The 14,136-nt window shown below is 46.6% G+C and overlaps 1 protein-coding gene across 1 annotated transcript; it reads left to right on the forward strand.

The window, feature by feature from the left end:
* Window positions 1-12,880: 12,880 nt before the first annotated feature.
* On the forward strand, window positions 12,881-13,494 carry LOC5576485 (putative ATP synthase subunit f, mitochondrial). Its single transcript, XM_001662628.3, is given in 2 exon segments — window positions 12,881-13,161; window positions 13,163-13,494. Coding segments are annotated over 2 exon segments (306 nt in total). The 5' UTR covers window positions 12,881-13,000; the 3' UTR covers window positions 13,308-13,494.
* Window positions 13,495-14,136: the final 642 nt, after the last annotated feature.

Raw genomic sequence — 14,136 nt, forward strand, 5'->3', positions numbered from 1 at the left:
CACGATCACCAACCCCACGAAACTAAACGCGCTACGTAACTTCATCAGCAGCCAGAGCCTCGATATTGTGTGTCTGCAAGAGGTGGAAAACGACCAGCTCTCCTTGCCTGGCTTTGTCGTATACACCAATGTAGACCACGCGAGGAGAGGTACGGCCGTTGCGGTGAAGGAACACATCCAAGTCTCTCACGTTGAGAAGAGTTTGGATAGCCGACTACTTGCGCTGCGAGTGCAAGACACGACCATCTGTAACATCTACGCTCCCTCCGGTTCTGCGCAACGTGCTGCTCGGGAGGAGTTCTTTAATGGAACTCTCGCCTATTACCTCCGTCATCGTACCGCACACGTTATTCTGGCTGGCGATTTCAACTGCGTATTGCGCGCTTGCGATTCAACCAGCCCTAACACAAGCCCTGCTCTCAAGACAGCTGTGCAACAGCTGCAGTTACATGATGTGTGGGAAAAACTTCGCCCACGTGACACTGGTTTCACCTACGTCTGCCGAAACGCGCAATCGCGTCTCGACCGCATGTACATTAGCAATGGTTTACGGGAAAATTTGCGAACTGCGCACACTCACGTGTGTTCGTTTACAGACCATAAAGCGCTAACCGTCAGAATATGCCTCCCCCAGCTCGGGCATGAGCCTGGGCGCGGTTTCTGGTCTTTGCGGCCTCATCTTCTGACTGATGAAAACGTTGCGGAGTTCCAGTATAAGTGGCAATATTGGACCCGGCAGCGACGGAACTATGCGTCATGGATTGAGTGGTGGCTCACGTACGCTAAGCCGAAAATAAAAAGTTTTTTCAGGTGGAAGTCTCGAGAATTTTTCGATGAATTCCACAATCAGCATCAACGGCTTTATGCTGAACTTCAGCTAGCGTACGATGGGTACTACCAGCACCCTGAAATGCTGCCCACGATAAATCGGCTAAAAGGGGAAATGTTGGCGCTGCAGAGGAATTTTTCCCACATGTTCATGCGCATTAATGAAACGCACGTGGCGGGTGAACCACTGTCGATCTTCCAGTTGGGGGAAAGGCGGAGGAAAAAGACCATTATCACCGAGCTCCAACGGGGTGAAAATGAAATCATCAACGAGCCACAAGCGATCGAAGCGAATTTGTATGACTTCTTTTCCCAGCTCTACTCGGAGGAAGCACCAAACAGTAACGAGAACGGGTTTGCCTGCGAGCGCGCAATCCCACCGAACGACCCGGTGAACGAAGCATGTATGGAGGAGATAACAACAGCAGAAATTTTGTCTGCTATCAAAACAAGCGCCCCGAGGAGATCCCCGGGTTGTGATGGCATCCCACGAGAGTTCTATCTCCGAATGTTCGACGTCATCCATCGAGAATTGAACCTCTTGCTGAACGAAGCGCTCACCGGCAATATTCCCCCCGCATTCGTAGAGGGAATCATCGTGTTGGTGAGGAAGAAAGGATGCGACAACACAGCTCGGTCCTACCGATCCATATCACTGCTCAACAGTGACTATAAGTTGCTATCCCGGATACTCAAAAACAGGCTAGAAGGTGTAATGAGAGCGCACGGCGTTTTGAGCGACGGACAGAAATGTTCGAACTCAGAGCGCAACATCTTCCAAGCAACACTCGCCCTCAAAGATCGTATCGCCAGTCTCCGTCATCACCGACGCGCCGGTAAACTCATTAGCTTTGATTTGGAGAATGCGTTCGATCGGGTCCGGCACTCCTTTCTCTTTGAGACCATGCGATCGCTCGGGTTTAACCAAGAACTCATCGCTCTTCTTTCTCGCATCGCTAGCCGGTCTGCTTCTCGGCTACTCGTCAATGGGCATCTCTCCCGCCCGCTCGAAATCCAGCGCTCGGTCCGACAGGGGGACCCTCTCTCCATGCACCTCTTCGTGCTGTACCTTCACCCACTGGTGCGCAAACTGGAGGAAGCGTGTGGCAACGATCTTCTCGTAGCGTATGCGGACGACATCAGCGTCATCGTGACGTCAGCTGCGCAAATCGAGGCGCTCAATGAAATTTTCACCCGCTTCGGGGTTGCCGCCGGTGCAAAATTAAATTTGCGCAAGACAGTTGCGATCAACGTTGGGCTTTGCGAAGGCAACGAAATTAATACCCATTGGCTGCAAACTGTCAACACAGTCAAAATTTTGGGTGTTGTCTTCGCAAATTCCATACGGCTAATGACGACCCTCAATTGGAACACGCTGGTGGGAAAGTTCTCGCAGCAAATGTGGTTGCAGTCTCTGCGCACCCTAACATTGCACCAAAAGGTAATCATGCTCAACACGTTTGGCACGTCGAAGTTATGGTACCTTTCGTCAGTGCTGCCCCCTTTGGGTATACATACGGCGAAAATCACCGCCACAATGGGCAAATTCCTATGGAGAGGAATCGTCGCTCGCGTGCCAATGATGCAGTTGGCCCGCGACAAAGAGCACGGAGGCTTAAATCTTCATTTGCCAGCATTGAAGTGCAAATCTTTGGCAATCAACAGACACATGCAAGAGATCGATTCCCTTCCCTACTATCGATCCCTTCTTCACCACGTAAATCCCCGCCCAGTAATTCCAATAGATTATCCTGATATTAAATTAATCCTGTCAAATTTATCCCAAATTCCCCACCAAATCCAACAACACCCCTCCGCCGATCAAATCCACAAGTTCTTCGTGCAACAAACAGAGATGCCCAAGGTGGAGCGTAACAGCCCTGCGACCGACTGGCCACGTGCGTGGCGAAACATAAACATCAAGCAGCTCTCGTCGGTGGAGCGAACGAAACTGTACCTACTCGTGAACGAGAAAATTGAGCACCGAAAGCTTCTGTTTGCGATGCAGCGAGTGGCGGACGAAAACTGCGAACACTGTGGAAACCACATAGAAACGCTCCGGCATAAACTGTGTGACTGCACTCGCGTCGGCCCGGCCTGGACGGTCCTTCAGCGAAGATTAGCAGAGATCATGAATGGTTGGAGACGACTTACATTCGACGAACTTGTAAGGCCTACACTGCTAGGAATAAATAAAGCGAAACGTGTCGAGATCTTGAAGCTTTTAGTAAAATACATCTGCCATGTTAATGAGAGTAACGATAGGATTGATGTTGATGCTTTGAACTTCTTGTTAGATTTGAACTATTAAATTGTATATAACTATAAATGAATTTGACAAATAAAACCTAACTTTTAAAACAAAAAAAAAAAAAAAAAAAAAAAAAATATTGTATGTTACATTTATACTGAATTTATGAGACAATGTCACTTTCACATATAGAGAGCATTTCCAGCTCAATACGCAAATTGCGTAAATGCTACCTATTCCGAATTGAATGAATCTTTGTGCATATAAATCTGATAAAGAATTTTCACCACTTACTTACTTACTTACTTATTTGGCTTTACATCAATTATCTCGATAAAGCCTCGCCAACAATATTTCGCCAATTCCCTCGGTTCATGGCCGCTTCTCTCCATCCTCGACTGTGACCCACGCTCTCCAGGTCCTGGTGTACCTGATCAATCCACCTAGCTCGCTGCGCCCCACGCCTTCTTGTTCCGACCGGATTCGTAGCGAACACCATCTTTACAGGGTTGTTGTCCGGCATTCTTGCAACATGCCCTGCCCAGCGTATCCTTCCAGCTTTAGCTACGTTCACGATACTGGGTTCGCCGTAGAGTTGAGCGAGCTCGTGGTTCATCCTTCGCCGCCACACGCCGTTCTCCTGCACGCCGCCGAAGATCGTCCTTAGCACTCGGCGTTCGAAAACCCCAAGAGCTTGCAAGTCCTCCTCGAGCATAGTCCACGCCTCATGCCCGTAGAGAACTACCGGTCTTATGAGCGTTTTGTACATCGTGCATTTGGTGCGGGGGTGAATCTTTCTTGACCGCAGTTTCTTCTGGAGCCCATAGTAGGCACGACTTCCGCTGATGATGCGCCTTCGTTTTTCCCGACTAACATTGTTGTCAGCCGTCAACAAGGATCCAAGGTAGACGAACTCGTCCACCACCTCGAAGGTATCCCCGTCTATCGTAACACTGTTTCCTAGGCGGGTCCTGTCGCGCTCAGTTCCGCCAACCAGCATGTACTTTGTTTTCGACGCATTCACCATTAGCCCGACTCTTGTTGCTTCGCGTTTCAGGCGGGTGAACAAATCTGCCACCGTTTCAAATTTTCTCCCAATAATATCCATGTCGTCCGCGAAGCAAACAAATTGTCCGGATCTCGTGAAAATCGTGCCTCGACTGTTAAGTCCGGCTCTCCGCATGACACCTTCAAGCGCAATATTGAACAACAGGCACGAAAGTCCATCGCCCTGTCGTAGTCCCCGCCGAGACTCGAACGAACTGGAGTGTTCGCCCGAGATCTTCACGCAGTTTTGCACACCGTCCATCGTTGCTCTGATCAATCTTGTGAGCTTCCCGGGAAAGCTGTTCTCGTCCATGATTTTCCATAGCTCTATGCGGTCGATACTATCGTATGCCGCCTTGAAATCGATGAACAAATGGTGCGTAGGGACCTGGTACTCACGGCATTTCTGGAGGATTTGCCGCACGGAAAAGATCTGGTCCGTTGTCGAGCGGCCGTCGATGAAACCTGCTTGATAACTTCCCACGAACTCGTTTGCTATAGGTGATAGACGACGGAAGAGAATCTGGGATAGCACTTTATAGGCGGCGTTTAGGATGGTGATTGCACGATAATTTTCACACTCCAGTTTGTCGCCCTTTTTGTAGATAGGGCATATAACGCCTTGCTTCCACTCCTCCGGTAGCTGTTCCGTTTCCCAGATTCTGACTATCAGCCGATGCAGACAAGCGGCCAACCTGTCCGGGCCCATCTTGATGAGTTCGGCTCCGATACCATCCTTGCCAGCGGCTTTGTTGTTCTTGAGCTGTTGAATGGCATCCTTAACTTCCCCCATCGTGGGAGCTGGTTGATTTCCGCTATCCGCTGTGCTGACGTAGCCATCGCCTTCGCTGTCCTGACCTTCTGTGCCTGTGTTCTCTGCGCCATTCAGGTGTTCATCGTAGTGCTGCTTCCATCTTTCGATCACCTCGCGTCCGTCCGTCAAGATGCTCCCATCCTTATCCCGGCTCATCTCAGCTAGCGGCACGAAGCCTTTGCGGGATGTGTTGAGCTTCTGATAGAACTTCCGCGTTTCTTGAGAACGGTACAGCAACTCCATCTCTTGGCATTCCACCTCTTCCAGGCGGCGCTTTTTGTCCCGGAATAGGCGGGTTTGCTGTTTCCGCTTCAGTCTGTATCGTTCCACGTTTTGCCGCGTACCATGCTGCAGCATTGCAGCCCGCGCTGCATTCTTCTCCTCTAAAACCTCCTGACACTCCTCGTCGAACCAATCGTTTCTTGAGCTCCGTTCCACATTTCGGCAGCGTCGTTAATGGCTGCTTTGACTGTCCTCCAGCAGTCCTCAAGAGGGGCCCTATCGAGCTCGCCCTCATCCGGCAACGCTGCCTCAAGATGCTGCGCGTACGCATTGGCGACATCCGGTTGTTTCAGCCGCTCGAGATTGTACCGGGGCGGGCGTCGGTACCGTGCATTGTTGATGACGGATAGTTTTGGGCGCAGTTTCACCATCACCAGGTAGTGGTCGGAGTCAATGTTGGCGCCACGATAGGTTCTGACGTCGGTTATGTCGGAGAAGTGCCGTCCATCGATCAAAACGTGGTCGATTTGCGATTCTGTCTGCTGAGGTGATCTCCAGGTGTACCGATACGGGAGGCTGTGCTGGAAATAGGTGCTACGAATGGCCATGTTCTTGGAGGCGGCAAAATTTATCAGTCGTAGGCCGTTCTCGTTCGTCAGCCGGTGGGCGCTGAACTTTCCAATCGTCGGTCTGAACTCCTCCTCCTGGCCAACCTGAGCATTCAAATCTCCTATGATGATCTTGACGTCGTGGCTTGGGCAGCGGTCGTACTCGCGTTCGAGCTGCGCGTAAAATGCGTCCTTGTCATCATCAGTGCTTCCGGAGTGTGGGCTATGCACGTTGATTATGCTGAAGTTAAAGAATCGGCCTTTGATTCTTAACTTGCACATTCGTTCATTGATCGGACACCACCCGATCACGCGCTTTTGCATATCACCCATCACTATGAAAGCTGTTCCCAGCTCGCGTGTGTTGCCGCAGCTCTGATAGATGGTATGATTACCTCTAAACGTTCGCACCAATGCTCCTGTCCAGCACACCTCCTGCAGCGCTACGATGTCGAAACCGCGGGTCTTCAGTACATCGGAGAGTATGCGAGTACTTCCAATGAAGTTGAGAGATTTGCAGTTCCACGTACCGAGTTTCCAATCGCTAGTCCATTTTCGTCGCTGTGGTCTTTGCCGATTGTTCCGGTCCGTATTCTCTCATTGACGTTCCTGTGCTGATGTGTTTTTACGGTTGGCTTGCAGGGCCTGACACCAACCCCCTAGATTTCCGGAGGACCATTCCCCCTAGATGTTCGGAGGGCCATAGTGCGCAGTTTAGCTTAGAGTCCTTCTCTGGCACTCGGACGATGATCAGCCGCCCCTGACATGGGGAACAGACGCTGTTGTGAGCCGCTCCTAACGTGGAGTACAGACGCTCAAGGTTTGCAAAAGCAAACCCCCCCTTCCCTGTCAGCATACGACCAAAGTTCCCACCGAGGGTTGGTTACCCGATCTTCCCCAAGGTTACTCGTACCCCGGCCAGTACCACGAGGAGGTAGGGATAGGAGTTGCTGGGCAAGAGGCTAAGGACCGCACAAAGGGGTCTATTTTATTCCTGCAGGTACGCGAGGTACCAATGGTACGCCATGCCCAGCCATTTACCGCGCCACATAAGACGACACATTACCTTAATAAAGTCTCGGCTTAAGTCCAACCCCTTGAACCACGGCTTCTTCGATACCCGCGGGAGAATGAAATGTAACCACCTGCCCAATTCTCCGGCATCCCACTTTTGTTGTCAGCCATTGAAAAAAAATCAAAAGTCCAAAAAACCTTGGCAAGCGAGTCCGCTTCCTCATTGCCCGGAAACGAGCAATGCGAAGGGACCCAGGCCAAGATGATAGTATATGATTCATTCGATAGAGCACTCATTGTAGATCGTATATCACCGAGGAAATACGGAGAGTGCTTTACCGGCCTCATTGAACGAATAGCCTCTATGGAGCTAAGGCTATACGTTAAAATGAAATATTGATCAGAGGGAAGAGAGGCAATTCGCTCTAATGCGTACTGTATAGCCGTTATTTCTGTGACACACACGGAGCAAGGATTCTGAAGTCTATATGCGGCGCTATGAAACTCGTTATATACACCAAATCCAGTGGAATCATTTGTTTCTTACCCGTCTGTGTAAAACCTTCTATCGCAGCTGACGTGACCGAACTTGCTTGCAAAAATTTTTGGTATTTGGTGTTCCACGGATATCTTGCTTCATCGTCAGCTCAAAAACTACAGCGGAACTTGAGAAGTCAGGGAAACAACCGTGATTGGGAAGATTCAAAGAAGGGTTAACCTCCAGAGTCATGTATGCGTAGTACAATGTCATAAATCTTGTTTGAGGATTTCGTTCGATTAGCTTCTCAAAATTTTCAATTACCAACGGTTTTTTTTATATTTACTACAGGGTTCGTGGTCGGCCGAAATACAACCGGAATTTAATTGCCGCCACCGTGGATGAACGCGATTATTCCTTGTAAAGCGAGAAGCTTAAGCGCCACCTCGTTAGAGGACCTCCCGCTCACGTTAATTGTTTGCCCGGTCTGAGACCCACCTAAGTTGGTCCATTGAAGAACCTTGGAAAAAGGTTCGAAGAATAATCCCGTCAATTCCACTTTCCTAGCGTCCGACTTACTAGATTCCGAACAAACCCAAAGCGAATATTACTCACTCGACCCTAATTGCACGTGCGAAGAGAAGCTTTCCAAATTTAAAGTTCTATCATCATTGGAAGTCCCGACACCGTCCCAGAGATGGCGACACCGACCAGAAAGCTTACCATCATTCAACCACATTACTCAATGGAACTACGAACGCGCGCAAAAAGGAGATTGCTCAAGTGATCCAAAAACCAGAGAACCTTACACCTCAGCTAGGGGTTTTCATTAGGGGTTTTGCATTACACAATTACTCATTTTTACAGCGCTACATTTATTCCTATCACTTCGGAACTATTATCTAGGCCTAATTCTTCCTATGCGTGCGTGCTCTTTCCCCTACTTAACTAGCATTTCATTTCCCCAAACGTTACATGTGCACATGATTTTCTACTCACTCTTTACTGCATTCTATCTGGTGTACCTACGCTGATTGCGTCAGCAGGCGGCGAGGTGGTCAGCGACGGCGGCCGCTATTGTTGGTCGGCGTGGCTTGAGCCTATTGTTCGACGGCTTGGGTTGACTCGATTGCCAAAATTTCAACCGCGTGGATGAAGGACGACGAAAGAGGGTCGAGCGTGGCTAATTCATCTACCAGGGCGAACGGAACTTTCGGACCATCCGATTATTGGTCACGTGCTTGGTCCAACGCTACTTGAAGACGATCGATGCTGGGCGCGATGTTGACGGCGCGGCCCCTTCGGCCACCGAATGGCGTGGGCCGGCGGATTGCTGGACTGTCGATCACCGTTGCTGGGAGAAGCGGGCTTCTAAGGATAACAAATAGAGCCGTCGCACGGCTACACAATATAAGGGGTTAAGAGCGCAACGCAACCTATCAAGCACGACTTTCATACCTTTCTTCTCTGCACTAAAAGTATATTAAGGCCGCACGGGACGTCATCATAATCACCCTATCCATTTCAAGAAGCAAATCCCAAGAACCACTCCATATATCGATGCGAAAATGTATCACTATGATTCTATATATGTAGTGCACAACCCGATAAATTTTCAGCTTCATCGGTTCACTAAAACTCGAGATTTGCTTCCACAAAGTTTTGATGATTATTGTTAGAGTGAGACGAAAGATAGGGAAAATAACACGGTCTCCCGTGTCCCCTTAAGCACAGGCTTCTACCACTCTTTTGCACACGGGAATAACTTTCTTTCCTGCAATGGTTAAGGCAATCAATTCACTGAGCAATATACTTTAGCTTATCAGACTCACTACTATGGATTTTACGGAACACGGGAGAAACACTTTCTAATCGTTACGATTGTCCAGGCAAAGTGATCTAGGATCTTATAGTCCTCAGATAGGAAACCTCGGACAAACTAACAACTCCTAACGAACAGTTCGGGTCGGCTTTCTTATTCCCTTTCCGGTTTTTCGGTATCTCGCTCCCACCAGTAATCATCAAATGCGACATTCATGTTCTCCTCCCCAATCCTCAAGGTCTTTCGCAGAACGTGACCTTTGGTTTTCTTGGCCCGATCGCGACAAGCATTTAATTCTCGCGAGAGGTTTAACGGGTGTGATACCACTCCTCTTCAGCATATTCTGGCATAGGTATTTTAAGATTGTTACTGATTGCCTACGCGCAGGCGCCGAGCATGATTTGAATGCATTTTAATTTGCTGTCAGTCGTAAATTTATTATTGCTATTCGCGCAGTTTCTAACGCATCCTATATGAAGTTTATGTAATATTTACAGATTGAATTATTTACAAAATTAAATAAGAAAATATTAACAGATAGATTTATTTAAAAACTGCAACGGGTAACCGTTACAATGTATTTCTTTATTAGTATCATTCCAAACATTACATTCATTTCTTATATCTAGGTGTTCTGTGTTTTTAGACAACACTATCATCCTAATTTGGTAAAACAAATTTAAGATTTAATTAACATTTTGTTAACAACATATTACATTTCATTTGCCGTAGCAGTTCAGATTTTTTACAGGTGAGTAGATTTTACCTAGGGGGGTCTGTAGCCTTGAGGTTACGCTTTCGCTTCATAAGCGGAAGGTCATGGGTTCGATTCCCAGCCCCTCCACAAAAAAAACCGTCCAGCCACCAGAAGACGCCTCACGGAGGACCGTGCTTTGAGGAGCACATCCATCCTCCGTCAGTATCAGATGGTGACTGAGACAAACTGACCCTCTTCGCAGGCAGCTAGCCTCACTAATAGCAGAGCTCTCTCCTACCTGCTCGATGTGAGAGTAAAAGAGTAGGAGAGAGTGAAACTAGATGTAAATATAGATAAGTTGAAAATAGATCTGTATCGGTAAAGAAGCTACAAGATCAACTGAGTCCGGCGCAGTAGTGGCCACGAGCACGATTTGAATATACTTAACCTAACTTAACCTAAACATATAACGCATTAATCGTGGCAATAGAAGATTGTAACGATTTTTACCTGAAATTATTTATTATTTTATTTGACATTTGTTCCAATGTTTCAACATTGGATATTCTATGTAACTCATTGGTACTATACCAGGGAGGAAGCCTCAGAATCATTTTCAAAATTTTATTTTGAATTCTCTGCAGAGCTTTCTTCCTGATATTACAACAGCTAGTCCATATTGGTACAGCATACAACATGGCTGGCCTGAAAATTTGTTTGAATATCAAAAGCTTGTTCTTAAGACAAAGTTTTGATTTTCTATTAATAAGGGGATAGAGACATTTTACATATTTATTACATTTGGCTTGAATGCCCTCAATGTGATTTTTGAAAGTTAAATTCTTATCTAGCATGAGCCCTAGATACTTAACTTCATCTGACCAATTTATTGGAACCCCTCTCATCGTGACAACATGTCTACTTGAAGGTTTCAAATAAAGAGCTTTTGGTTTATGTGGGAATATTATTAGTTGAGTTTTGGAAGCATTAGGAGAAATCTTCCATTTTTGCAAGTATGAAGAAAAAATATCCACACTTTTTTGCAATCGACTACAGATGACACGCAGGCTTCGTCCTTTGGCAGATAGGCTTGTGTCATCCGCAAACAAAGATTTTTGACATCCCTGAGGTAACTCAGGTAAGTCAGATGTGAAAATATTGTATAATATTGGTCCCAAAATGCTACCTTGAGGAACACCAGCTCTTACAGGAAGTCTTTCAGATCTGGAGTTCTGATAATTAACCTGAAGTGTACGATTTGACTACCAACGGGTTTAACACTTCACAGCGGATGAGGAACCTTAACGACAATTCCACGAACCGATCTGATAAAGGCAGTATTCCTGCTAATACCTCTAAGCTCATGGTATGAGTCGAGTTCATACAGCCTAAAGCGATCCGAAGACAACAATACTGAATACGCTGGAGCTTCAAAATGTGTGTTTTCGCGTCGGATTGGAAGCAAAAACTACCATATTCAAGAACCGACAGAATCGTTGTGCGATATAGGTTTATCAGATCATCCGGGTGGGCTCCCCACCGTATTCCTGTGAGTGTACGCATGAAGTTGATTCGTTGTTGGCACTTCTGATACAGATATCTAATTTGTTTTCCCAGGTGCATTTAGAATCAAACCAGACCCCTAAATACATATGTGATAAACCTTGAGAGAGTTCCTTACCCATGAATTGAAGCTCTAGATCCGCAGGATTACGCTTCCTAGAAAAGACAACTAACTCAGTTTTCTCCGGAGAGAATTCGATACCCAGCTTTACAGCCCATGTGGACAAATTGTCCAGAGTATCTTGCAACGGTCCTTGAAAATCATCCGCCTCTGGTCCTGTGACAGAAATTCAAAATTCGGGGAAAGTCCACACTCGTGGAGTTTGTCTGAAAGGACATCTACGCAAACTGCATCAAAAGCCCCTTTAATATCCAAAAAAACTGAGCCCATTTGTTCTTTTTGAGCATAGGCCAGTTGAACTTCAGTAGAAAGCAACGCAAGACAATCGCTCGTTCCTTTGCCTCTGCGGAATCCAAATTGAGTATCTGAGAGAAGGCCATTCGATTCAACCCATTTGTCCAGCCGAAAGAGAACCTTCTTCTCTAACAACTTTCGAAGACACGACAACATCGCAATAGGATGGTACGAGTTGTAGTCCGAAGCAGGCTTTCCTGGTTTTTGGATGGCAATAACTCTCACTTGTCTCCAATCATCCGGAACAATGTTGCTCTCCAAGAATGCATTGAATAAGTTCAACAAGCGCCTCTTTGCGACGTCTGGGAGGTTTTTGAGCAAGTTGAACTTAATCCTGTCCATACCTGGGGCAGAATTGTTACATGAAAGGAGAGCAAGTGAGAATTCTGCCATCGAAAAAGTTGAGTCCATTTCATTCCTTTCGTCTGGATAATCTCGTGTGATCGTTTGCACTTGGACAGAATCCGGGCAAACTTTCTTCGCGAAGTCGAATATCCATCGAGAAGAGCTTCCACGATCCTCATTTACCGATACCGCGTTGCGCATTCCCAACTAACATTTAGTGCAAATGTAAACATTCTCTAAGCCATCTTTATACGGCTTCATGCTGAGTAAAGGCGCTGTACATACGAACGAAAGCTTCTATGCGATCCTTTTACCAACGAATCTGGCGAATCTACTCAGCTATTTTTAAGCTGTGTTGGCAAGCTCTTATTCATACCGATCATTGCTCTAACTCGTCAGTTATACGACATGTAGCTGTGTAACATCTTCGGAAAGCGCTTTCTCAATTATTTCGCAACTGTTGAATAATGTTTATACAGCTTCGCTGTATTATCGATTAAATATTATTTCCAAGCTGTTAATACAGCTTCCAGAATTTATTTCTTATGTATCTGAATTTAATGTTCCCAACGTTACACAATTAAAGTATCTGCCACCGCTTGGAATCGAACTCACGATCTTTGCATCCACAAGTCCTGACGTTGTCTTTGCTGCCACCACAGTATATATCGAAGGCAAAGAAAACACACCGTTTTGTTCTACATCGAGAACGGTCCATATAATATTATATAATGATGGTAAAAGATGTTATAGCCACGCTTACACCACTTCATCAGGCTGTAAAAGGGTGTGAAACGTCAAACGCAATGTTTACATCCAACAGGCTGTGTAGATTTGCGCTCTCGTTTGCGGAATCTTTTTCGATAAAGTGAAACTGCTGCTGAAAAGAGTGCGCGATGGCTTTCGGTGATCATCCGGCGGAGTACAACCCGAAGATCCACGGACCTTACGACCCTGTCCGTTACTACGGCAAGCCGGATACGCCCTTGACCCAGGTGAAGTTGATCGAATTGGGTGCTTGGTTTGGCCACCGTGACAAGAACCCAAGGCTGCCACTGGAGCCTTGCCTTTTGGAGATGGTAACACAAGTACTGGAAACCCAAGCGGATGGGAATTGCCCCGTTCTTCCAGGCCATCGTCGGCGGAATGGTATTCTTCTATGCCATCAACTGCGGCAAACGGAAGCACCACAGGAACTACTAGTACCATTAAACGAAGGCACCCTGGAAGCAGGGCAGTGAGAAGCGGAACCTATCTACAGTTCATTAGAAAAGCGCGATCCGTGGAGAACAATTTAGGCAGGATCCGGAGGGTGGTTCCGGCTTGTGGAAGATAGACGTTAGGCATAGATTGGCAGACGGAAAAATAAAATGTGAAAATCTAGCGGAAATTTTGTTTTTATGTTAAATGATGTTCACTGCTCCTGAATTCATTCTTCGAAAATTACAGCTGTATATTCGCTGTATAACTAACGATAAAGCGCTTCTTAATTATATATTGAGCAGCATAAGAAATCATATTGTATAGAAGCAGCCAGATTAATAATGGGGACTTTTATTTCACATCATTGGGTTGCTACTTTTTACGGTGCTGAGTTACAGCTTAGTGAAAGTAGCAAAAGCGATAACTGACGTAGTTTATTCAGCTAATATTTATAGCTGCAAATCATTTGCGATACAGCTGTATAAACGCTAATAGTTCTATTTTTGACTGCTTTCATTTTTTGCTGCGTTCGCTGCTTCAATTCAACTGTTATACAGCACAAAGCAAATAATCTTGGCTTATAGCGCTAAAATTGTTAGTTGGGTTCTTCTTCCGACCGTCCAAAGAGTTCGCATCGACGTTTCCCGTGATAGACCATTAACGAAATTCCTCCTGTTTTACCCGGGTTTTTCGCTTTCACGAGGCTCTTGAACTTGCGGTCAAGAGAACAATACCGATCGTAGTTATCGCGCGTGCCACGTTTCCGATATTCTTTAAACGCATCTGATCTTTCGCGATAGACTCCGGTGCATTCGCCATCCCACCACGG

This window comes from Aedes aegypti, chromosome 3, assembly GCF_002204515.2.
Source record: "Aedes aegypti strain LVP_AGWG chromosome 3, AaegL5.0 Primary Assembly, whole genome shotgun sequence".
Classification (NCBI taxonomy): domain Eukaryota; kingdom Metazoa; phylum Arthropoda; class Insecta; order Diptera; family Culicidae; genus Aedes; species Aedes aegypti.